At 30.5% G+C, this 26,486-nt stretch overlaps 7 protein-coding genes across 7 annotated transcripts; 3 read left to right on the top strand and 4 right to left on the bottom strand.

Annotated features, from left to right (window-relative positions):
• Nucleotides 1–2,657: 2,657 nt before the first annotated feature.
• On the top strand, nucleotides 2,658–4,982 carry OCT59_028929 (uncharacterized protein; the record flags this gene model as incomplete). The annotated part of the gene is made up of 11 exons (XM_025329453.2): nucleotides 2,658–2,923; nucleotides 2,998–3,095; nucleotides 3,208–3,304; nucleotides 3,376–3,448; nucleotides 3,542–3,674; nucleotides 3,753–3,882; nucleotides 3,949–4,032; nucleotides 4,101–4,208; nucleotides 4,278–4,373; nucleotides 4,445–4,723; nucleotides 4,803–4,982. The coding sequence occupies exons 1-11, from the start codon at nucleotides 2,684–2,686 to the stop codon at nucleotides 4,980–4,982; spliced, it is 1,518 nt and encodes a 505-aa protein (XP_025169053.1). The 5' UTR covers nucleotides 2,658–2,683.
• A 1,199-nt stretch (nucleotides 4,983–6,181) lies between these two features.
• OCT59_028928 (uncharacterized protein) lies at nucleotides 6,182–6,930 on the bottom strand (the record flags this gene model as incomplete). The annotated part of the gene is made up of 3 exons (XM_066147663.1): nucleotides 6,182–6,615; nucleotides 6,691–6,738; nucleotides 6,804–6,930. 3 exons carry the CDS (start codon nucleotides 6,928–6,930, stop codon nucleotides 6,182–6,184), a joined length of 609 nt encoding a protein of 202 aa, XP_065994351.1.
• A 1,960-nt stretch (nucleotides 6,931–8,890) lies between these two features.
• OCT59_028927 (uncharacterized protein) lies at nucleotides 8,891–11,194 on the bottom strand (the record flags this gene model as incomplete). Its single annotated transcript, XM_066147662.1, has 9 exons — nucleotides 8,891–9,266; nucleotides 9,334–9,454; nucleotides 9,546–9,944; nucleotides 10,018–10,104; nucleotides 10,179–10,223; nucleotides 10,304–10,414; nucleotides 10,658–10,704; nucleotides 10,768–11,008; nucleotides 11,110–11,194. The coding sequence occupies 9 exons, from the start codon at nucleotides 11,192–11,194 to the stop codon at nucleotides 8,891–8,893; spliced, it is 1,512 nt and encodes a 503-aa protein (XP_065994350.1).
• Nucleotides 11,195–12,066: 872 nt separating this feature from the next.
• Nucleotides 12,067–13,511, top strand: OCT59_028926 (uncharacterized protein; the record flags this gene model as incomplete). The annotated part of the gene is made up of 3 exons (XM_066147661.1): nucleotides 12,067–12,802; nucleotides 12,877–12,967; nucleotides 13,265–13,511. The coding sequence occupies 3 exons, from the start codon at nucleotides 12,067–12,069 to the stop codon at nucleotides 13,509–13,511; spliced, it is 1,074 nt and encodes a 357-aa protein (XP_065994349.1).
• Nucleotides 13,512–18,815: 5,304 nt separating this feature from the next.
• OCT59_028925 (uncharacterized protein) lies at nucleotides 18,816–19,851 on the top strand (the record flags this gene model as incomplete). The annotated part of the gene is made up of 6 exons (XM_066147660.1): nucleotides 18,816–18,857; nucleotides 18,928–18,954; nucleotides 19,015–19,173; nucleotides 19,239–19,325; nucleotides 19,398–19,451; nucleotides 19,519–19,851. The coding sequence occupies 6 exons, from the start codon at nucleotides 18,816–18,818 to the stop codon at nucleotides 19,849–19,851; spliced, it is 702 nt and encodes a 233-aa protein (XP_065994348.1).
• Nucleotides 19,852–20,984: 1,133 nt separating this feature from the next.
• On the bottom strand, nucleotides 20,985–21,200 carry OCT59_028924 (uncharacterized protein; the record flags this gene model as incomplete). Its single annotated transcript, XM_066147659.1, has 1 exon — nucleotides 20,985–21,200. The coding sequence occupies one exon, from the start codon at nucleotides 21,198–21,200 to the stop codon at nucleotides 20,985–20,987; it is 216 nt and encodes a 71-aa protein (XP_065994347.1).
• A 45-nt stretch (nucleotides 21,201–21,245) lies between these two features.
• Nucleotides 21,246–22,510, bottom strand: OCT59_028923 (uncharacterized protein; the record flags this gene model as incomplete). The annotated part of the gene is made up of 6 exons (XM_066147658.1): nucleotides 21,246–21,300; nucleotides 21,370–21,448; nucleotides 21,539–21,568; nucleotides 21,640–21,915; nucleotides 21,975–22,101; nucleotides 22,178–22,510. 6 exons carry the CDS (start codon nucleotides 22,508–22,510, stop codon nucleotides 21,246–21,248), a joined length of 900 nt encoding a protein of 299 aa, XP_065994346.1.
• Nucleotides 22,511–26,486: the final 3,976 nt, after the last annotated feature.

Below are 26,486 nucleotides of genomic sequence, written 5' to 3'. Positions count from 1 at the left end.
AATACGGCGTGGGAGAATTTTTTGTAACAAGAAAGTGTATTTGTTGATTTATATCTATAAGGGTTAGATGATGTCGGGATGTTGATCAACTAACTCAAAGAAGTTTGTTCGATTGGGTTTGGTCACATGAATTTTTTCATAGAGACGAGAAAAGAATTTTTTGACGGAGAAAAAGTAATAGGTTTTGAAGAGACATAATAAAATATGTATAAGGGAAGATATAAAAATAAATCTATAATATTGTATGTGGGAAGAGGCGAGCAGTATATAAAAAAAACTCTTTTCGTAAATAAAAGAAGAAACGCGGAAGGAAAAAAAGTTATGAGCTAGAGAGAAAACTTCAACTATAAATATGTCGTGTAGTCCTTTTTAAAGCTGTACTGTTTTACTGCGCCATTTTTTAAAAATAATTTTTTGTCGGATGAGTTTTTTTTTGTACGCGATCAGCATACCACATGAAATTTCTAAGAATACCGGAATGAATGCGATCAAATATTAATTTCAAAATTAACAAATTTAATAATTCGCGTTTTAGTTCTTACCTGCTTTACCTGCTGCCGGATTGAATCTTTAGCAAAATGTAAAATGCTGCATCTTAATAATAAATTTACGGGTTATGAATTTTACGATCTTAATTATTATCACTTGATCTATCATTGTACGATAGATCTTTTTTGAATTCTAAGCGATCGAAATTATGTTTTTTATTTCTCTAATAATCGATTAAATAGTCCTTGATACGATCCATCGGTTAAAAAAATGTTGCGTAATTGAAAAATGTGGCCATTTTCACCAATCCCTGTGACTGATACAGCTGACGCATTAATTATAACATCATAAATAAGCTTTATATTTAACTTTCTATAAAATTTCATTTTTATGCTTTTTTATCCACTTTATAAGATTTATTGTTTAAAAATATCGCTCTATGAAAATCTGTATGATCCTATTTGGCTAAATGATAAATTTAATTAGTTATTGGTTGAAGACCTCCGATATTTGCGACAATCTTATTCAAACGTAGGAAAAAACATAGATAGCAACCTTATGAAGAATTTTTTTCTAGAAATATACAGTAAGTGTCCGAGAAGTAGAGGTTGTAATACGAGTCGTCGAGTCGGTCAATTTTCAATTCCTTTTCTGGTTACCCATCTGCCTCTGTATCCCGTAACAGTAAAATTGTTAAATAGGCTTAGATCGATTTTATCTTTTAATATATTTATTTATTAGACCGCAACCTATTTATATTTTTACCTGAAAAGGTTAAAAGGGCAATCGTTATGACTTCATTACCCGTTATATATTTAAAGTAACTCGTGTGATAAAAGAATCGGATATTAAGTTATCCAATAATATCTGATATAGTTTGCTGTAAATCCATTAAAGTTATTTGATTTTATTGCATTTAATTAGAAATGGTATCGAATTACGCCGAACCGAGATAATTTGAACCCCACGGTTTAATTAATCCAAAGGTTTAAACTGGTGATTCAAACAGATTTTACAAATTTTGTTCGTAAAATGAGATAAATTAAATAAGATATTTTCCATGATTATATAACTTGAAACCAAAGTTCAAGCTGTAAAGGAAAGTAAAGGTAAATTCTCTGTACAATTCGATGTCATACGAGAATTGTAAATTTACGTTTTTTTACCTATGCCTTACAAAGTTTTTAACACCGTGGTCCAAACCGCAGCTCAAGCCCCAAATTTATAAACTGCGGTTATAAACTGCGATCGATTCGGTTGTTCGAACCGTTGATTTTTTTGAACCCATTCCTAGTATATTTGATGGTATTCAAATATAGTAGTAATTAATTTTCAATGTTACAAATGTTTCGGCCAATTACGGAGCACGTACCAGCTGTGAAGGAATCCAACAATTACGATCCCGAAATTCACTATCATTACCTGAATACTATATAAGAAATAGTGTTAAGTTCCGAAGTGAGAGTGAGAATTTAATTTCTGCGAAACTGTACAGTACTTAACCTATGGATGCTTTCTATTACCCGGACACTTTCTGTATGTTTCCATTTCTTGAGAGAAATAAACCATTTTTAGTAACGAAAAACGTGACGTTATTTTTAAATTTAAATGGAATTTTTATGATTAAATGACAAACAAAAAAATATAAATGGTAAAAAAACCTGATTATTATTATGATATTATAATAGGGGTGACAAGATGTTTTTAGGGGGTCAATATTATACGGGTGATCCATCCATCTAACTATACGTGATTCCCAATTTCCCGAAATAAGTCGATAATATATATGATATATCTTACGTATTACGTTACGATCGGCATATATCGTGCCATAGCCGCCCATAGGAAATGGAATATTTTTTTGTCAAAAATCAAAATTAGTTAAATTGATTAAAAGGATTAACCAAATGATCAAAAAAAAAAATCTAGATTTAAAAAAAACTTCTGATTACGTTGATCGTTATCCTATCATTAAACAGTATGTAATATTTATTTCGTTTGTAAGATTTTAGATCAGTTACAAAGTACAAAATGGCTTATAATGGTGTTACTTTAAACCAAATAAAATTTACAGAAAAAGTCACTGGCGTCGCTGATCTCGGCAAATAATAAGATCGGCGGTTTACATTAATTATTTAATTATTACTATTATTATTTTTTTTTTTCCAGTAGTGTTTTTTCTCTCCTTTTAACGATGGAAACTGCATATCCACCATTAAATGAATTATTCGTATTTTTGAATACAACAATAACACAAATATCAATATTTTACTCACATATACCGGGATCGGGGATTCTTTTAAAATATATTAAAAATTCTCATCAAAATGATCCTTTTAGAACTATTTTAGAGTTATTATTAGTATTTTTTGCTATAATTTATTTATTTACTAAAAAATATAGAACAGATAATTTAATTGAATTAACCCCTCAGGTATGTTATATATTAGTATTTAAATTTTTAAAGGATATTATTTGATTACTTATTTGAAGAAAAAAATCGAATAGGAAGTTGAAGAGTTAGTTGACGAGTGGCAACCCGAACCTCTTGTACCTCAACTTTCTGATGAAGAAAACGAATTTGATAAAATTCCTGTAATTAATGGGTTTGTATTCTAATTCAAAGTTTTTTTGATTTTTTTTTTATTAATTATTAAGAAAGTTTTTATATTAATTTTAACTTAAATAAATGTGTATTGCATATTACATTATTTAAAGGCCTCAAGGACCGAGAGTTAAATTAGTTAATGGAAAACCTTTATTAAATATTTCAAGTTTTGATTTTTTGGGATTGTTATCTCATGATTCTATTAAAGTAATTATTGTTTAATCTAATCCTTTTTTTTGTTTTGTCTTGTCTAATAAAAATTTTTTTTATTAATATAGGAAAAAGCTATCAAAACACTCAGAGAATATGGTGTTGGATCCTGTGGTCCACCAGGATTTTACGGAACAGTTGGTAATTCTTCCTTCCAACATTTATCCGCATGTCAAAAAAAGTACTTTTTCTAGAATAAACCTTTCTCCATTCATTTATTCGTTTATTTATTAGATGTACACACTGAAATTGAAAGGAAGATTTCAGATTTTCTTGGAACTGAAGATACTATTATATATTCTCAAGGATTTTCTACAATAAATTCAGCTATACCATCATTTTGCAAAAGAGGCGATATAATTGTAGCGTATGTTACTTTATTTGATCAACTTTATAAAAATAACACATTTCCTTTTAAAAATTAAGCATTCATTTTTGATTATAGTGATGAGGGATGTAATTTTTCTATTCAGAAAGGTTTGCAAATTTCGAGATCTATTATTAAATGGTACAAACATAATAATATGGAAGATTTAGAAAGAGTTTTACGAAAAATTAAAGATGAAGATATTGAGGTATATATAATTAAACAGTTTATTTTTTAAAAATATGAAGGTATGTACTAATCTATTCCTTTTTAGACTGGAAGAAGATTGACAAGAAGGTTTATTGTTTCTGAAGGACTATTTGAAAATTATGGCGATATTACTCCTTTACCTAATTTGGTATATATCTATAATTTATTAAAAATAAATTAAATACGTGTTAATTTATTAATTAATATCCTTTTTAGATTGAATTAAAGAAAAAATTTAAATATCGTCTAATTCTTGATGAAAGTTTATCCTTTGGTACACTTGGAAAGCGTGGAGCTGGTTTAACTGATTATTTTGATATTGATGTATGTAAGTTCTTTAATTTTTTTTTCATGATTGTTTACGTTAATTTTTTGTTATTTGTTATTTTGTAGCCCAATCAAGTTGATATGATTGTTGGATCAATGTGTTATTCAATAGCTTCATCTGGAGGATTTTGTTCTGGATCATTTGAAATCACAGAACATCAGGTGGGTTTATTAAATTATTATTGTCGTTAATAATTATGTTATTATTATTAATTCATGTTCTTATTTTACAGCGAATTTCGGGGCCAGCATATTGTTATTCAGCATCATTACCAGCGATGTTAACAGTTGCAGCAACAGAATCATTAAAATTATTAAAACAAAATCCACTTTTACTATCAACACTTAAATTTAATACGTTATTGTTTAAACAATTATTACATAATATTAAATATTTATTATTAAATGGTTCAGCAGATTCTCCCGTCATACATCTTAGAATTGACGAAGGAATCGTTAGAGTTGGTGATATAGAAGATAAAGAAAAATGTTTGCAAGATATTGTTGATGAGGTTGGTTGGATCTTAAGCTTATTTTAGTTTTTTTTTTATTTCCTATTTTTTTAAAAAAAAATTTTTTTTTTTAATTTAGGCTATGAATAATGGAGTCTTATTGACTAGAGCAAAATATAATAGAACTCAAGAATTATTCAGTATAGAACCTAGTATTAGAATCTGTATTAGTGCCAGTTTTAATAAGAAAGAAATTGAAAAAACTGCTTCTGTTATTAAGAGTGCTGCTACAAAGGTGTTAAAAAATCGTGTACATTAAATAATAATTTTACGATACATTATTTCGAAGAGAAAGAAAGCTTATCATGATATAATTATTAATAATTTAATCCTAATTGAGGAGATTGACCCATCAAACTTTTTCGATCTTTCAAAAAAAAAAATGATAGGAAATACGTTCAATTTTATAGAAACAGTTTTAAAACAATGACTTGATAGAGTGACAAAATTGAATATAGAACGATAAGATTTTTTTTTTATTGAGAAGGGATTTGTTAGATTTATTAGTGTGGGTATATTAATTATGATATGTATAATTATTTAAAAATTAGTTTTTAATAATTATGTTAATTAAAATTAATTTATTCGAAGTGGCAATTCTGTGGCATGAAGCCTCCAATTGAAAATTTGATTATGTAATGGAAATGTATTTACCGCAGCGATAAAGCGCGCCGTTCGATTCGTGAGTTCCCGATCCTAAAGGAGGATAGAAAAAAATTTTAAAAAATTATTAAAGAAAATTAATAGAAAAAAAAAAGTTTCAAAATATAAAATTTGGCACTTAGCTGGCATGCTCTTTAATAATAGAAGTTTCTACACTGTTTTTTTAGTATCGATGAATATGTTTAACATTGTTATACGAATTTTACCAAACATGTGATATTTAACCAATTAAATTCCCTCATTTTACTATCATATTTTCGCTGATAAATTTGAGGTGCCATGACGACGATTGACGTCAACTTCGTTATGTCGAAAGCAGATTGTAGTTACAATAATAGTAAGGAGTGTAATAATTAAATAACACTATTTTTTACATTATTTTGTGAAAAATTAAAATTACATATTCGGGTAAAATTTAAAAATTTTGATCACAAAAGATGCACCCGTCTATAATTGGCGAATTAATATCTAATAATGTATATAATTTATTTAATCTTAGAAAATAGTGTCACAGATCTGGTATAAATTAGGTATCTAACACCAATTAAAAAATTAATTAAATTTAAAAACAACACTGCGCCACTTTCGCATCTATTTATTACTGATAAATTTTTTTCAAAAAAAAAAAATATTAATTGTCTATATACAATTTTGTCCCTTTTATTTCTCTTTTATTCCATTATTAAAGGATTTCTGGAAATGATTCTTAAATTTAATACAAAATTAATTTAATATCGAATAATTTATATATTACTTATACCAAAATTTTTATATTTTACAATATATATATATGTATTATACCACATCTTGTTGATTTTGATCATTTTGACTAATTTGCTTATTTTGACTATTTACTTTATTTTGACTATTTAACTTATTTTGCTTTTTCCTTTTACATTTAACACCTATTATCGTAGCAAATATTGCGCAAATACCTCCAATTACTGCCCCTAAAATTGTGGCAATCTGTATAATAAGTGAATTAATTTGTGTTAGATATTGCAACATAATAACCTTGATTGTTAACTGTTTGACATGAAATTCAGAACCTACATCTGATGGGGAAACGGATGAGGAACCTGATGAGGAACCTGAAGGAGCAGCGCTTGTTTGAATACTAGAAGTACTCTTTGGTTGATAAGTAGTGGGAGTACTGGCAGTAGTGTTGGATTGAGTAGAAAACATAGGCTTTTGCCACTTGGAATCAGGACACCCAGTGCATTCTTTGTCTAGGCAGCAGTGACTATCCTGTGAGCAACATCCATAAGTGCAAGGACCGAGGTCTTGGGATTAGGTGTTCTTACCACCGCATTGCAAGATATGAGCAAGAATTTCACCACTGCAATCACTGCCTAAATATTAAGTTGTATGTTAAATTATTATTTATAAAGTAAATGTTTAACTATTATCTACTTACCTGCGAGGTCAAAGCCGCAGAAAAGACCAAAGCCACCACCAGAATTGCATATGCAAGTGGAATCGCCGCCAGCAGTAGAGGTGAGGATAAAGAGGTTAAAAATAAAAAGATGAATAAACCAGTTCATCTTTTTATAAAAATTTTTGGAAAGAATTAAATAAAAATTTCTCCTTAATTTTTTTCTTTTTTATTAAGTTTGATAATTAATAACGAATCCGCAATCTTAATATTAGATCTTTCGTGTGTACAAGTGTAACCCATGATACCCGTTAAAATATTACAATGTAACCATGGGGAAGTACCCGAACATCGGAGAACGAATTGAACAAATTGTTGAATCAGACAAAGATCGGTCACATAATCTAAACTATTTTAATTTACACGATATTTTACAAATTAGTTAAATCTAAACCCTATTTATACAAAAAAAAAAGAGCTTACAAATTATACAAGAACCTTATTAATTCTCTTACAAACTAACTGTTTCAACTTTTTTTGTAAATGGAAAGTAAATGAAAGTTAAAAAAAGTACAAACAATGACATTCATATCTTGCAATATGAATTGTTTGAATACCAAGGATGCAGGCCTACATTTATATATGTTGTACTGTACATATTATGTTACTGAAACAAGGGCAAAAAAATACTCCGAATGCCTAACAATTTTGCATACACTTATAGGGGGTGACAAATAGGGATCAGACTATTCAAAAAAAAAAGTCGCTGTAAACAACGCGATCTCGCAAATCACGTGGTCGGTGACGGTTCCATTTTAGTCTTATTGAAGTGTATTAGGCTGGCTGCATGCCAAGAAGTAACTATACTCTTACGTAATGAACTTTGAGTAACTAACTACCAGTGATGTGCATTTGTACCTCCAAATCCAAATGGTTTTATTAAAAAATTATACTTCCAAACTTTCCAAAGGTGCTTCCAATCTTCCAAGAGCACATCACTGCTAACTACCCATGATTTATGTTATTTCATGTTCTAATGTCTGCAATTCTACTTCTTATACATTAAAAATTGTAAATTCTTATGCATATGTGTTGTTAATTAGATTCATAAAAAAAGGCGAATCTTATACTTTTTTAATTTTACTGCGCCATTCGTTTGAAAAAATGACAAACTAGAGGAGATCCTTCTGGATTCAAGTTAATGGAAGAAAAATGTCTCTTTATCATCAATCTGGACATAATTCTCAATTAAAGAGTAGAGTAAATTAGAAATATTTTGTTTATTTTCATAGTAACAATACATATATTCTTTAATATTTCATTTCATGCACTTGTAAAAAGCACTTTTAAATAAAAAAAATTTTATCATCCATGTGAAAAAAAGTCGATCCGTTTTTTATATTCCGTCTTTTTTCCGTAAAAGGCTAGCCTTATATCACGGAATTTATCAAATTATTTACATTTTCCGTGAATGGATCCGGGAAAGGCTCATTTTTACGGAGTTTTTACAGAAATAACGGATAAAATTTTTTATAGGGTTAACAATGTTAAATTATTTAAATTAATTTTCATTAAATTATTAAGTAGATCGTCCAACCACATGGTTAGGGGACGTACCCGCCAAGAGAAATAAATATAAACTAACATTTTTTTTAAAGCCTATTGAAAATTAGTTTTTATAATGGGGAATATCTTATGTATTTGGCTTTAAGTATAAAAAAAGATTAATTCAAAATTTCTAGCATAGATTGCGTAAATGAAATTGACTGAAAATGCCTTTTCTATATGCTTTTTTTTATAAATAATCTATTTTAATGTTTTTTATAAATGTAATTTATTTAATATATATATATATATATTGAATTCTTAATTCCCTTTATAATAGGGATGGCAACGGTCAGTTTCGATGGTTTTTCAGCCAAAGCGCAAAACTGAATAAAATATTCATTTTTTTTCGTCGTTATAATGAATAGTGTTTATTAAGTTAAATGTAAAAATTATTTATATTTCAGTTACTAGTGTTATTTTCAGTGTTATTTTCTATATTATTATTTTTACAAATACTTTATCGTTATCTGATTTTGCATCTACCATAAATAAACTAACTTATATTTATTAAACAAAGTGTACTAATTTAATTTATCTACATCAATAATTTCTTCTACTTTATTTAATAATTCTTGAGAAATTATACCAGCAACGCTCATACCATTAGCTTCTTTATACTTAAATTTTTTTTGACCAAAATTAACATTTAAACTACAAAATCCATTAGAACCAATTGTAGGATACCAATTATAAAATAGACTGGTATAAGCGATACCCAAGTTTTTACCATTCATCGTAAAGAAAATTTGCCCAGTATTTGGACAATAACCACAACCTATTACATCATCTACTTTGCCCCATTTTTCAGCATATTTTGAACCAGTGTATCCTTCATTATGGAATGTTCTACCTTCATCTGAATGAAAGCCAACGGAATGTGTATCACAACCAGGTAATCTTTAAGTGAAAAAAAAAAAAATTAGAAATCGTTTAATTTATGAAATTTTTTTGTAGAAATAAATACCTGTTAATTGAATAATTTTTCGTGGCAAGACCAATAGCAATTATTGTTTGATCATTATTCGGATTTGACAAAATTGTTATTTCATAGTAATAGAACCAATACTCTATTGGTGGTGGATACTCTATTGTGGTGGGAGACGAAGGTAGTCAGTAGCAATTAGCAAATATGTTAATAGAGAATAGTAATAAGAGTTAATATAAATAATTTCTTACGCATATTCAAAGCTTTGTTAATATTGAATAAAGGATAATTTGTTTGTATCATAACGTCTGATTTAGCATTAAAAGAAATTTTAATAATAATATCATCATTTTTATCATTATCAACGACTCTGATCTTATCGGTTTCTCCGTTATAAACGCTCTCAACCTCATCTTCTTCATTTTCAACTCTTACAATCTTGTCATCAATTCTTACTATGTTTAATGATAAAAATCTTGATTCAGGCGTAAATTTCCATGCTTTTATTCCTAATCTTTTTAAATAATATTCATCTGACTTTGGCTTTTTTCCTAAAAATTTTAAAAATTTTTTAAAACTGTCTTTTAAAGTCTCTTTAATGTTTTGTAATAGTCTCACTAATAGAATTTGTTTATTTTTTGGACCATATACTAAAATAAATAAAAATAAGTTAACATAAAATATTTAATAAAATAATAAAATATTTTCAATTTCTTTACTTACTTTGTAAAATGACTTTTTCGTCAATGTATCTTTGACATAACCAAGTATTAATAATTAAAATTATTAGGGAAAATATCAAGATTATAGCTAATATATATAAATAATATATAATTAATGCTTTTAATGTAAATTTTCAGCCAAATTAATAAGAATTTATGTACCTATAATTAAATCTTCTCTATTTGTAATTCTATCAATAAAATGACCTAAAATTATCAGAATATAATCAATTATTATAATAATAATTTAATATTTTAAATCATTTAGAAAAAAATAATTTGGTTACCATCATGATTATGATTATTAAACCGAATTAAAACTAAAAGTATTAATATTACTTCGATTGTAATTGCAAGATAAAATAAAGCATAAAGATTTTTAGAACATTTTCGTATCACTAAGAAAACATTTGAAATTATAATAATTACAATAATACTATATATTCTTATGATTGTAGTAATTATATTATTGAAATTTTTATTTATATGAATCCCATATATAAATGGTATTGATACCGTAATTCCAGTAAATGAAACTGAAATTAGAAGCAAAATCCTCTCAAGTTGATAAATAATATTGATATCTAATAGAAGACAGATTAATATGATGATAGTGAAATTAAACTTATAAAAAATCTTACTTCTCTGATTATCATTCAATTTAGACTTCCTAATCCACTTCCAAGATCTAATGATAATAATAATTTAGTTTATATTAAAAATATAGAAGAAAATAATTATTAATAATTACCTTGACAGTGAAACACAAATTAGTATAAGGGTAAATTGAAATATTCCTAAAATTATCACCAAAGGTATATATTCGCGTATATAATATTTTGATGAAATTTCATTTATTTCATCCTTAACCTTGTCTATTTCACTTTTATAATTAGGGTCGATAATGTTCCTTAAGTATAATTTGTTGATTTCTTCTATATACTTACTAACCGCTCCATTGCTTAATTCAATTAAAATTTGTCCTCCAAATTCTTATTGAAATTATTTAAAGACGTAAAGTCAAAATTAAATACTAAACTATTTACAAATTACAATTAATATTTACGTATACGCAGTTCTTAAAAATATTTACCAAGAAAATAATCAAATTTGAAAATATTACAAAGCGCTATCGCAATTGGAGCAAGATTTACAATTAAAAATGCTATAAAATGCATTATGGTTTTATAAAAGACTGCAGATAATCCAGTAGAAAGAACGAATGGAGTTGTGATCCATAATGAATATGTCGAAGTTATCTGGAATGTAATATAAAAAGGGTAAATGATAATAACAACAGTTTCGGAAATAATTATAATAATCAATAAAAAATTTAGTATTCTTAAATTTCTAACGCTTAACATATTTAAAAATTAGAATTTGCAATTCAAGGATTGTATTATTATTTGTTTATATAGGTAATATCACATGATCTCCATAATTCGGATACTAATATCCGGGTAGAGCCATTTAAATATGAATACTCAAATCAAACAAAGATATGAAGCTAATTCGACGGGTTAAAACTCGTTGCATTAAATAATCAAGTGAGTCAAATAACTCGAGTTTATTTGATCAGCTCAGAGGGTTACTAAAGCAAACTACTGTAGATTAATTGTAATTTCGATTATAATAATTAAATTTTAATTAATATTAAAAAGCCACAAACAAAAGCACAGCCAATCTAAAAAAGAAATTTATATAATCCAATTCGGATTGCGATTATGATGTAACTATCCGCGAAACATAGCCTCATTCCTGATTCTAGTTCACAGTAGTCGCGGAAGTTCTATATCAGGGGGTTCCTTAATGTACAGTGAGGATGTACGATATTAACGTACGAACTGACTGGAATTAACGTTAACGCTATCACGTGCAAGTGCATAACTCCCAAACTCAGGCCAGTTCGTACGTTAATATCATACACCCCTACTGTACGTTAAGGACGCCCCGCCCTATATCAGAGCCGGTCAAGAATGCGAACTGGACGACAGATCAATAATACATAATACTATACAGTTTACTTTTTAAAATTTGAAATAAATTCAAAATGTTATTTCCAGAAGCTAAACCATCAACTGAACCTTTTTCTTTTATTTTTTTAAAAAGATTATGCTCTCTCTCACTTGTAATTGCAATTCTTATTTATACTTATAATCAGTTTTCAAAATTTTCTCTTTCGACTACTAAACCAAACCTAATTTCCAGTATAATACATATAAATTACGGCAATATTGCTATCAGAATTTGTAGTATAATTCCTATAAATTGTAATTACTCTTCTAATATTTTGTCCGTTGATTATGTTGATTTTAATTCAAATCTTAACTACACTAACCCTGAACCAAAGCAATGCGAAACAACTGGGCCTATAATAAATAGTTATGTCCCTCATATTTGTAAAAATGGCGGTGAAAGTTATTACTATACTTTCGATTACCTGATGGAGAATAGAATAGTAATAATTCCCAATATCACTGAAGCTTATTTAGATGGTTTTAAAATAGACAAAGTTTATCCATCTTCTGGCTTTAATTTGATTTCTATTATTCCTTTATTTATTCTGAATGAGCAAGCTGTAATCGTATATTATTCACCTATAATCAACAAACGTATATTTAGCAAGTATGTTTACGGTCTTGTGGGTGGATTGGAAGAAGAATTCGTTGATTTTAATGCACATACTGATCATATATTAACAAATTTATCAACCCCAAATACAACAATGCTTATATTAAGACCAGTATCAAAAGATATTTTGTATCAAGAGGAATTTTATTATGATCGTAACTATCTTGTTTTTTTTTTTAATTTTCAGGAAAATAAAAATTAAAATCTTTATTCCTATTTTTCTCTTTAGTTGCCTCGATTTTATCAAGCATCGGTGGATTATTTAGCTTTTTGTCAGGCGTCTTCGTATTTTTATTTGGAGCAACTAAGTTAGCGCCATGGTAAGTTAAATAATAATTTTATACAATTCGTAATTAGGCGACACAAAGTGGTAAAAATGGTTTTCATAGTCCGGCCGGGTCAGTTTTGTTAAGTCTTAAAAAAAAATTTTTTATATTATTACTATGCCGGGTGAGAATTTTTTAAAAATTGAAAAAAAATTTTGCATATAAAATTTTAGAAAAAAAAAATTAAAAGCCGGGTTGCCGGGTTATTGATGAAATTTTTATATTATGAAAACCATAAAATCAAGTTTGTATGGCCTTACATTATTCATAATATTTTATTTCTTTTGATAGGGGATTTTTGCAAACATATGTGTTTAATTATTTATGTACAGAATATCGAAGAAAACTTGTAAGGAAACTTAAAAATAAATACAAACCAATTCCATTCATTAGTGGAAGGACCAAAAATGTTACATTGGAAGAACGCGTTCAAAATATTGAAAATATGCTTAAAGAATATTATCTTGATACTGATTTTTTGAATTTATTAGTAGAAGACAATAATAAAGTCAATGATAAAGCTGACAATAAAGTTTAGATAGTATAGATTTCTTGATATTACTGTATAGTAAACATTAGTATAACATTATTAAATGTATTAAACGTAACAATTAATACATTTGTAGTTAAGCGTTATTTTATTTTGTTGTTATCTGATATGTAAATTTCTATCTAGTAAACCAATAAATTTCCTTTTGTAATTACAATTGTTATTACTACTAAAAAAATTGGAAGTTTTTCAGGAAGAGCTATTACCTCACTAGAAGTTTCTTTACAATGAACACTGCCGAACCTCAAATTTAGACGATAAATACAAGTGCACGGGAAACGCTTTCTATATTAACTATACTGTATGATTTATTGTCCTTAAACAAAAAGCGTTAATTTTGTTTATTATAGACCTTTAGGAACTTTCATCTCATAAATTTCGTGTATGGAACGAGATGTTATTTAGAACTTGGAACCAGTTCAAAAAGTTTTAAACGGTTAATCAACTGGTAAAACTTAGAGTGTTAATCACGGATAAATCGTCATCAGTTATTTCTTTAGAATTATAGTATGGAATATGATTTAAATTTTAATTTTATTGTTGTAGTATATATCTTACTAATGTCAAGTAATAAAAACATACGTGGTAAATTATGATACTGCTGCTAACTTTAAAGATATTAAATCTCACCGCTTATCTATTTTTATTGTACACAAAATCTGAAAGCGCTGTTGTTTACATTATCCCTGCTCACATTATCCCCTTCCCTGTTGTCCACTCATATTCTTTCCACGTTATCATCTACCTAGTGACATCTGCAGTCGGTATCATATTGCTTGCGTCATCATTGTAGAAAATTGGAAACATCGAGATTATTTCATTTTCTATTTTTATTCTCTTCGATTGTATTTTCTACATAAACGAAAATATATAGATTTAGTTGGTAAAATTTTCCATTGATATATTGAGAATCATCATCATATTTTTATAAATTTACACGTCTTTTGCCAAAGGCCATCCTTTATTCCCTTTAGCAATCAAGCGAGTACCTTATTGAAGCATCTGCGTCAATCATATTTTCAGAAAATACTTCAAAGAACACATGAGATGGGTCTTTCAGGTATCGATATCAGTCGGAGACTGCCCCTGTATAAATTCATGGAATGGGCTATTTCTTCGAAATGCTACGCCAAGCCTCTCACTTCGCTCGAAATTCATACAGAATTGTTTCTTGTATACAAATTGATACGCAAATGCTTACTGTAGATGGTTAATAGACAGATTGTGTACAAAATAATCTCCAGTCCATTTATGGACCTTCCGAAGGAAGTGATTTTCTTCATTCCTCAGAAAAACATGGAGGGGCACATGACCAATATATTATGACTAAATTGCATGATTTTTATCGTTGGTATTTTTTATCTAAGCTGTCTATGAATATAGATTTAATATTAGTATTGTACATATTACTGTAATCTGTTTTTGATCATATGACCTGTATAATTTCGCTTCATAATAATTTCATGGAATAGGCCAAATGCCTCCTCGTTTCTCGAAAAATCAGCCCATAGGTCCTTCCGAACTAGAAACGTAGTTTCTAGAACTTCCTCTCGAATTATAAAACATTTGGTTTTATGGGAAGTGAAAATTTTTCCGTATACGTTTTGTATGTTATTTGATTACAGTGGACGTTTGCCATGAAATTGTATGATTCGGTTAATGAAAAGAGCGTGGTTGAGCGGTAAGACGGTCAGATATCAACTTGTCGCTAACTCCTCTCTAACACAAATTATTTCAAGAACCTTAGTTACGTGATCAACAGTGTTTCTATTTTACATCAACTTCAGATTGTGCAGTAGATGTAAAGATATTTTTCCTGATATTTTTGTTTTCGTTTTCCTTTGAGATATATTAGAGTGTATACATAGAGGATAACCAACAAATCACAACGAACAATTTTGTTTCACCAACAACTATTCTTAATCACTGTTAGCATGAGTTGTATACCCTTGATACGGTAATAATGTTAAAGATTCCTTTGGCTCTGAAAGAACTATCCAAATGATATCACTAAATAATGAAAAAATGTGATTGTTAGTTAAATATCGAGAGGGCAATGATAAACAAAAATTCTTATATAAAAATCGCACTCTACTTATTAGTAATTTTTGATTCCATATTTGCAGTGGGACTGCCTTTGGCCCGAGCGTCTTGCCGCTCAACCATTAGGAGCATATCTCCTAAAACCTTTAACTAAATAAGACCTTCGGTCTTATGATAATGGTGAGCATTTTTTACTAATTACAAACATTATCAATTACGTAGATGAATAATAGACAAATGTTGACAAAAAAGTCTCCATGATTTTTCAAGGAACGAGGAGGCTTGGCGTAGCCTTTCAAAGAAATAGTCCATTCCATAAAATTAGTCTATGGACCTTCCTTTGGAAGTGGAGGTCATAACGTAGAAATGATTGTTATTGATAACCAATTAATGGAAACATCCCTTCCCAGAGGGTTAATCCAGTTCTAGATGGAATCTAGTGAAATTAGTCCATGGGGCCTTCAGTCGGAGACTGGGCGAAGTCCAAAGAAGTGAAGGATAAATACGGCAATATCTAATAGTGTCTTCTTCTCTACGCTCAAAGTCATTCGTGTACGATTAAAATTCGATACAATGTTAATCTCACTTAGAGATTTTCAAAGAAGAAACGAAATTATTTATGGATAAGGAAGATATAGTAAAGAATAATGGAAAAAATGGTTATCAGAATAGCCATACAACGGTAGAGTCTAAATAGTAAATACTTATTTTCATCATCTTTTGTTTAGGAACGTGATCATGTATATAGGCATGTAGCTTAATCTCTGAATTTATAATAAGAGAAAGACATTTAACGTAGCATAGCAAGGTTTGCGAAGAATAAATATGAGAACGTAGATATTAATAGAATGAATAACATCAAAGACCATTATAGTATAGGGCACAAACACAGAAATAAGAATAGCGTACTATTTGTCGACAACAGTGAGTTCTGACTGGTCGTACCCTCTAATGATGTTAAATAAAATACCCTTATTTCGATGGCAATAATCGTACCTCAGGACACCATTTAGGGATATTTTTTTATTATCCCAGGGCTCGCCTTACATTAATTTCGTGATATGTAATGTCGTGGATATGTTATATTTAAGTAAAATTAGTCAAGATATACTTCTGAGATAATCCCTTACAAACTAAAAATGGATGTTCCTTTGTGATGTTGTCTACCTTCTTCCAATGTAGTAGAATGACATTCAAAATAGTCTTTGCGAATACCACGTATTTGTACAACAAACTAACTAAGGGAAATATATTTATAGGATCAAAAGATTTACTTTGTAGGCTTTGCCTAGATTTATGACCTACGATGCGTTAATCACATGGAAGTTTGCACACGCAATTTTTTTCCACATACTAGATTTTCTAGCTTCGTTGGTCATATGAAAATATTTCTAGAAAAAAATTAGTTACCGTTCGTGTCACACATCGAGAAAAAATGAGGCAAAGTCCACGTAATACTCTGAACAATTTAACTGATTTGACCAATATTCTATACTATTATGTTACAGATATGGATTTACGCCACCGAATAATTGTATTTTATTACTTACGCATCAAAAAACATTTAGTTGAAAGTCGACATAATTATTATAATTATACAATACGATACAAAAATTATTCTTATTATTTAAATAAATTATTAATAAAACAAATCTATCTAATCATTAAATTTAATGCAATAGAAAAGTAAAAAAAAATTTTTTGACTAATAAATTTTGAAAAAAAAATTTGAATAGAATTATTATCGTATATTTATTATTGGAAAACCATTTCTTTTTTTACTTGCAAAAATATGCCAAAAAAATTAATAATGTTACACCTGATCCTAGAATTTCATTAGTAGTTACGCGCGGTTATATATGATGTAAGGATCAAATGATGTAATGCATAATGTTATTATTCATTCATTTATTGGATGACAGTGATTTGTTATAAATGTCCTCTAAAATTTTAGGGACTTCCTGTCGGCTGATACTTTCCAAATTTGATTTTATACTCAAATGAATCAGATTATCTGCAGAAATCTTGATTTTTCTCCCTCATAGTTTTTCTCCTTTCTTCTGACAACTCCGATTCTTTACAAATATCACTGGTAAAAAAATGATTTATCCTACACATAAAGCTCCGAACGGTTCCAGTTTGAACCGGGAACTAATCCGGAACTGGCAAAAAATTCGGTTCGGTTCTCGGTTCGGTTTTGGACTTGGAACCGTCTGGTTCGGTTCAGTTCTATCCGAAATTAAGAAAAAATGCGAAAAAACGAATATACGACTATCCAGTGATCGTACAAGGACGAGCCATAGCTCGTTGGAATCCTCTCATCGAGACGCGTCGAATGGTGGTAAAATGATGTCACTAGCATCGATAGATCGTTTTCTAATGCGAATTGTTTAAGAAATACTCACCATGGGCTATCTCACGATCTATCAATGCTAGAGACTTGATTTTACCACCATTCGACTCGTCTCAGTGAGACGAATCCAATGAGCCAAAATTCGTCTTTGTGTGATCAATAGATGGCGTTTAATCGATTGTATCGGAATTTTAATTTTTGACGTTCGAAAATTTAAAAAAAAATGCGAAAAAACGAATACATGACCATCCAGTGATTGTAAAAAGACGAATTATAGCTCATTAGATTCGTCTCGTCGAGATGCGTCGAATGGTGGTAAATTCATGTCTCTAGCATCAATGGATCGTTTTCTAATGCAAATTTTTTAAGAAACACTCACCATGTGCTATCTCGTGATCTATCGATGCTAGAGACTTGATTTTACCACCATTCGACGCGTCTCGATGAGAAGATTCCAACGAGCTATGGCTCGTCCTTGTACGATCACTGGATAGTCGTATATTCGCTTTTTCGCATTTTTTCTTAATTTCGGATAGAACTGAACCGAACCTGACGGTTCCGGTTCGGTTCCATTTCGGTTTTCAGTTCTACCCGAACCGCAAAAAAACCGAACTGAAGCGACCCGTTTGGAGCTTTACCTACAGATATCTTACACATATTGGGTACTCAAAATGTAGAAAATCATACACAAATAATACACATATCATACACATATCGGGTACTAATATATATATTATACATATATCAGGTACCTGATAGGTATACTATATATATAAGTACCCGATATGTATATGATATGTGTATTATTTGTGTATGATTTTCTACATTTCGAGTACCCAATATGTGTAAGATATGTGTAGGATATGTGTAGGATAGACCATTTTTTTACCAGTGATATGAAGGTTACAGTAATTGGTTACAAAGAATCCGAAGTACAGGTATGATTTTTTGTCAAACAAGTTTGTTTTCAATAAGATATATTGATATGATACATGAAAAACCCAACAGACCAGTAAAACTGTAGAAGCTCGCAAGGTATTGTGATTTTTACTGTAAAACAATGAAAAGTGAAATAATGACAAACAACCATATCAGGTTCTTGAACAAATAGAAAAGGCAGTGAGAAGAAGACAGGATCAAGTAGTTGTCAAGCTTCAATTTCCAGATGGTAAACTTAATAGTCTTAACGTGCGCAATGCGATACACTCATATTATAAAGCTGAAATAATCAATTATGAACTTCTTATAATCCAAGTAAGATTTATTCTACATATACACTTGCATATGATATTATTATTCTTATCTAATTTTTATATCAGTATGATGGAGGGGATAAACAACGAATACATCGTAAACTGGTAATGTCATTCGAAAATCAAAATGGAACTTGGTATACAGAATCAAATGTAATTTGTGTAATTGGTAACGATGACTGACGATCTGATATTGGAATCTGGTTCTAATGGCCATCAAAACAGGAACGGATTATGCCTCTTAAGAGTCTGTGCTTACCACCTGATATTTGGATTGAGGTTATTAGCTTATTATATTAATTTTTATTTGTGTAATGGTTAGTTGAATATATTTGAATCCCTGCAGGTCTTCTATAACAGAGACCCTGACTGCCAAAATGCATTAGAGAAAATTGACTCTCTTCAGAATAACTTGAATGGTATCCTCAACGTAGAATACGTCAGGATCGCTATACCTCATACTTATAATACTTTTTGGCTGAACCCATTTTCTGGAGCACCTTCGATGCCTGCAATTGTGACTGGACAGAACAGAAGACCACAACTTGCACCATATCTCATTCATTGGGACGTAACCTACACTCTACATTATTATATAATTAACTGGAATCTTCATCTAAGATTAAGATGTGGTGCTATAATCGACTTTAATATTATTCTTGATGTACTTTCTAGATAGAGTTGAAAAAAAATTTTTTTTTTAAACAGATAATTTAGTCAAAAAAAAAAAAATTCTTCACAAATAATATGTAATTAACATATAAGGATAATTAATTGAATTAACATAGGTTAAAAATGGGTTACACCTAAGGTTGCTTGCCGAAACCTAGGGGTTTAGACAAGATGGCGTTTCGCCGAAAAGCGAAATTCTGCCGAAACTATATTAAAGTTATATTAAAAAACTGGCGAAACTTTGGAGAAAGGTGAAACTGCCGAAACTTATTATAAATGCCGAAACTGCCGAAACTCTGCCGAAATTATAATAAATCTATAGTAAAATTTTGACGAAACTAATCGTAGGATTTTGAAGAGGTTTAGACAAGCAACCTTAGTTACACCAACAAAAAAAATTAATAATTGTATATCTCTAATTAAAGAATAATGTCTTTAAATTTGTATTACTATGCCAGTGCTTGATTCAAGTATCATTTATCTAAATCATGTGCGCGCGCAAAAATTAAATCGTGTGCATTAATTGTGTGAGTTCGCAAATGTAATTTCTTTTTCTTTTTTTAAAAAAAATTAGTAACGCGTTTATTAAAATTAGAATCAAAAATACATAATCGATTACAAAAAATTTTAAATAAACACTTAAAAAACAAATTAAAAATTTGTTCTTTATAACTAAAGTAATCAAACCTAAACTATCTATTAAATATCTAATTAATCTATACTAATTTCATTGTTACGGACCATAAGGGCATTCTAAATTCTTCTGTATATTTCCAATTAAAACATCTTTAGTTACTAATTTAATTGATGATTTGGATAAGATCGGCATGATTTTCATATACAAAAACGGGGTTAAATTTAACGGTTACGTCATTAATTCAAACATTCCATAAAAGAAATTTCAATAGATTACACAATAACTTTAAATGAAAATCACATACTATAGTGAAACAATACCTGAAAAAATGAAATTTGTAAAAAAAAATTATACGTTCCTATGTAAAATTAAGAGTTTGGTATGTACGCGCATCAGATTTATACCTCAAAAATAGCTAAATTTCGAAGTTTATTGTATTTATTATATTATTTATACCATAAACAAATAAATTTTAGCCTTCTAAGTTGTTTACAAGGGCTCTCCTATACATTTAAATTACTTTCTGCTGCTTCAATTGCTTGAAGTGCCATTGCATGTTTCCAACCCCGTGAAAAGGAATTTATCCAGTTTGCTATAGTAGATTCCTTTGGTACGTCCTCCTCTTCTATTTCTCCTTCCTGCACTTGCTGCATTAGCTCACTTTTCATTTCTACTGCCATCATTTTCTTCCTTGGATTTGCAGTTCCTGCATGAAACATGGTTTCAAGAAGTTGCTTGATGTGTATAGGAATTCTTTTTACCGGCTATCTAGTTTTTTGATGTTGTTGCAATGCCCAGCCAGAAATAAAAACTTCCAAACTAAATAAAAAAATAAATACTGGTAAGTTTACAAATTTATTCTAAAAATTGTATTCAGCAGTTTCTTACCTTTTGCATTCCAGATCTACTTCCACTTCCGTCTCATTTGTCAAATCAACTACCACTTCTTCTTCCTTCTCTTCTTTCTCTGTAAGTTTTTGCATTATTATATAACTTATTTTTTATGATTATTATTGATTAGAATTATTATATTTTATAACCAAACCTACCAATTTACTCATTTGATCCTCTATATTTTCAATAGAATCTATTTCAACAAACAAAAAATAAATTATAAATTTATTATTTGGACGTTTATGTAAAAGATACAGCTAGTACCTTGATGGTCAATCCTTGGTATGATCCATTGTTTTTGAGGATTTGAATGTGTTGAAATAATAGGATTGGGTTGTGTAATTATCTGGTCTTTAATAATTTTTTGGATTTTACAGGGGGAAAATTTGTTCAATTCTCCAAATCTTGGTAGAGGTCGTGCACAAATATAACCAGCTTCTTCGCCATCATATATCCAAGTAAATTCATTCCAATTTTGAATTCCTGCAATTGTTCCTATTTTTTGTTTTTCTTTTTTACTAATATTATTTTCTGTTTGAACTGAAAAAAAAAAATTATTATTTTCAAAAATTATAGCATTATTACAAAAGAATATTTACCTTGCTCTCGATTTGGTTGGAGATTTGCTACATGAGTACCAGATAAATCTTTGATGGCCATTTCTATATCTTTGCCAGAAGCAATTTCATAACCAAGTTTGACATATCGCTTGATAGCATGTGTAATCTTAATATAAAATTCTTGATTACAAATGAATTTCATAATTATAATATAAATAGAAAAGGTAAAGTAAATTATTTACTTGGGCATGATGAGAGTCTATCGCTGTTTTGGCCTCAACAGCTTCTAAAAAAATCCACTTATTAACGCAAATATTGTACCATTCTTTCCAATGTGATAATATTATTATTAGCTCTGTATTGTGATAATGTCCACCATTATCAGATATAATAGTTACATAGCTAGGTTTTCTTTCAAGTGTTTCTATTACCCCATGTAATGAAGATGCCTTAAACCAAGCATCTTGCTTGGTGTCTCTACTCCAGTGATTAAAAGCATTGACATTGATATTATTGGTATTTTGATCTTTAGTACAGTCAACTCTCTTTATAGTCACACATTTGGGACAGTCCATATTTGGTGATTATTTTACAAGTGTTTTGTAAGTGTAGTGGCCACTACTTTCCGCACCCTCTATTGAAGGCTATGGAGGTAGTTTGTTCATTGCATCATCCTCACTAAGCCATGATGTAACCATCCCCGCCACCTTTTAACAGGGACAATTCAACACCACAACCAAAGCGCAAGGACATATCCCAGGGACCCGAAGGCCTTTGAATCTGCTGAACACCACCCTACTCGTCCTTTAATCCATTGCATGATACTGTAATGGCTACTATTATAACCCCTCACCACTACTACTTTCACGGAGGACTTTCGTCAGATAACCTTCAAACATCTAGACCCCTTCCATACCACCATATTAGGTAACAGGTCTCACTCAAAGGCCACTACAGCCCGCGATTACCCACCACCGATAGTACAGTTGTAATCCCCAAGTGGTATACTTTGTAGTGACCACCTGGACAGTAAGCTTGTAGGTGTTACCCAGGATCATCCCTTATGGTGGGTATCAACCACCAGGAATCACCAACCAGGGCCCATCAGAGAAGGGAATTGAACCCAATCACCAAGCTATCTGTTCTGTGCACGAATACCGTGGTTGGTCTAAGACCTAACAGAAGGTCAAACTACCACTAAGACATTGCACCCTCAGCTTTACCATCTAGGACGACCATCTAGCCATTACTGACCATATTTGGTGATTATGAGCAAACAGTCTTATGACTTTATCTTTTATTATAAGTTTTTAAGCGAAAAGTACAAAACACAAATCGAACAATATTACAAATAAAATATAGAAAATTAAACATAAAAAATAAAAAAAAACTAGCTTCACGATTCATACAAGTAAAGAAATCTAAACAAAATAAAATTAAGTAAAGAAAAACTAAACTATTACAGAAACGCATACCCCATCTTTACCCGAAGGCCAGTGTGAGTCAACTATCCAGCATGTCCTAAGATCCAATCCGTTACCAAAAAGAAATCCTAAGTAGAGGCTAAACTGTTAAGCGGCGCCAAAAATCCAAATGCGAAATCCAAGATCCCCCACGGATTATAGAAGAGGAAACCCAAAAAACCCAGGAATCCAAGGAAGCTGTCGCCAAGGAAGGTGTCGAAGAGTCAAGAGGAATGTTAGAGGAAGGTCAAAGAATAGAAGAAGGCCCAAGAGCTGACGATTTCATTTTTTTTGTAATGCCTTGAGCTAATTCCCAATGATGAAAGAAAATGGATCGGCACAACCAGATTTGAACATAAAGGTCAAAATGAAAGTCGTGCAAAGGTGTATCTAAGATAGACCATATGGTAGGTGAAGAAAAATAAATTCCAAGAAATTCTGTCAAAGATATCGGTATAAGTCCTCTTGTGAGTCGCAGGCAGGAAATTGAAGGAGGGTCACAATCCCAACAATTAAGAGCCATAAATTCAGCAGCAAAAGAGTCCAGTAAAGGGATTAAAGATGACGCGGAAAGGAAATTATCAAGATAAGTAGTCCGAAGAGCCAATAGTAGTGTTTTAAAAGTTTGTAAAGGGCTAAATTCCGGTAAAATATAAGGACAAGTCCACAAGTGGTCTAAAGTCTCAGGAAAGGAATTACATTGAGGACAAAGCCAATTTGGATTATAAAGATGAGGCTTTCGTCTCTGAAGAGTTGTAAGCATTGGAAGCATATCTAAAAGTAACTTGATACGGAAACCACAAAACTCGGAATGGCCATTCCGATGAGAGACAAAATGCTTATTGTTATTGAGACAAAATTTGGTGCAAGCCCAATCAATATCAGAAGTTGAAGAATAGGAATTAAATCTTGGTAATACAGCAAGAGTTAAAAGACTTTTGGCGTCAAAAATATTTCTAATAAATTTCCGGATATTCATATCCACAGATAAGGAATTAAATTGTAAAATGCAAGGAACCATCAATTCCAATGGTGGGCAAGAAGAAAGATGTGAGTCAGTATGAGCAGCTTTGGCTAATGCATCCACATGATTATTCAAAGGGTCGTCAGCATGAGCAGGAACCTTGATCAAGGTAACATCCAGATTCTTTTGCAACATAATAGTGCGTATGGAGGACCACAAAAGGTGGTTGGATTCTTTAAGCATTCTGGAAATAAAAGGAGCATCCACATATAAAGACCATAAAGAAAGTAATTGAGCACAATCAGTGGTGACAGTAATCTTTGAATTCCGAGGAAGGGAGTCCAATCCGTGCAATAAAGCAAAAACTTCTGAACGTAAAGCAGAAGGAAAAATGGAAGAGATGATATTATAATGGGATTCCAAAATAAATCCATCAGGATCTATAGCAGTCCATGCATAAGCCATCGAGGATGCCGGATGACTAGGAGGAGAAAGGAAGGAACCATCAATATAAAGGGTAAACACCGAAGAAGGAAGTTGGATATCAGAAATCCTAAGCACTAGTTCATTCATAGGAGATAAGCGAACCGGAGCAAAAAGATGAAATAGTAAAAGAGATTTGGCATAGCCTAACGAGGCAGAAAGTGAAACCGAACGAGTATCCGCATGTATATAAGTACGAGGTTTCGTGGGATAACGGATCAAACTTGATAACGGAACATAAGAGAAACATCCTTCAGAGGGACATCGTTTAATCAAAGTCTTAGAGGTAGAGGATCGCGGAATAGCAGAGGCACAACCTTGGCATGCAGTAAATTCAGAAAGTAAATCATCAACCAATGACGCAATCCAATGTGAAATAAGAGCTTCATTACGTGGAGCAGGATAAGTAGTAATCACACGGCCAACGAGGAAAGAGTTAGTATTGCGATTAAAAGAAATGGCCCATTGAGGGTTAAACCAATAATTTCGACTAATATCTATAAAGGAAATAGAAGCTACGGTATGAGAACTAGGAATTCTAAATTGTTGTAAAATAAAAAAAGAAGGTGAATTAGGAATAACAATAAGATTGAACAAATAATTAAACCAAGCAGGCACAGATCCTTTGTTCGATACTCGTTTAAGAAAGCGTAAATCTTTCCATGACAGAAGGCGAGAACCACACGGTGTAATCAATTGAGCAAGAAAATGAGTGCAGAAATTTTTCCGAACATTTTTCATGGAAGTAAATAAATCTTTTGGTAAAATAGACCGGAGTGGAATCGCCAGACGTAAATCTTTCCTCAGAGGTCAGAACAGTAAAGACCACGTGATATTTAAACGAGAAGAGAACAATAAAGAATTAAATAAAGAATGTGTTCGCAAAGAAAGGGTATGGGACCATGGTTCCAGGTCAATAGTAGAAGGGCAGACATCACAGTCCAAAAAACCTTGGAGATAAGTAATCATATAATTAGCAAAGAGCTTATATGAAGGGTGAGAGAAAATTTTCTGCCATGAAGCCACATGAGATGATAGAAATCGACCAAACGCTTGTTGAATAGAGAAAGGTAACAGTGTGAAGAGTGCGGAAAGAGGAGTGACTGAGGCCAAACCAGCCTTCTGACGAATAAGAGAAAGCATTGGAGAAACCATGCGATTAATGGTGGATTCTGCAAATAATGTGGTTTGTAGGCGAAATTCGAGCCTTGGAAGTAGGACAACGTTATAAAGATAAGCTATATGTTGTGCTAAAAGTTTTTTAGGACTGAGTAGAGCGGCCATGTCTTTGACCATGGAAACAGTTTGGTTATGAACGAAATGAGAAGAAGCCGAAAGGTTAAACCAAACACCTAAAAACCGAAAAGATGTAGATAAGGCTAACGCCTTTAAAGTAAGGGTATGAATCGTATTTAAAGAGGATGGGAATAGATCAAATACAATAGTTTGAGAAAATAGTTCAGAAGAAAGAAGGATATATTTTGCTGAATTTGCTTGAGTATTATTTAAAGTGTAAAATTCAGCAGTGATGGAAAGGCGATCTTCAATTCCTTGTTTAGATGAAGCAATCAAAGTAGAGTCATCCATAAATGTAATATGTGAAACAGGAAGATTATGTTGTTCATATTCAATTGGAGAATA

Source organism: Rhizophagus irregularis, chromosome 8 (genome assembly GCF_026210795.1).
Source record: "Rhizophagus irregularis chromosome 8, complete sequence".
Classification (NCBI taxonomy): Eukaryota; Fungi; Glomeromycota; class Glomeromycetes; order Glomerales; family Glomeraceae; genus Rhizophagus; species Rhizophagus irregularis.
This window is presented reverse-complemented; position numbering and strand designations above follow the sequence as displayed.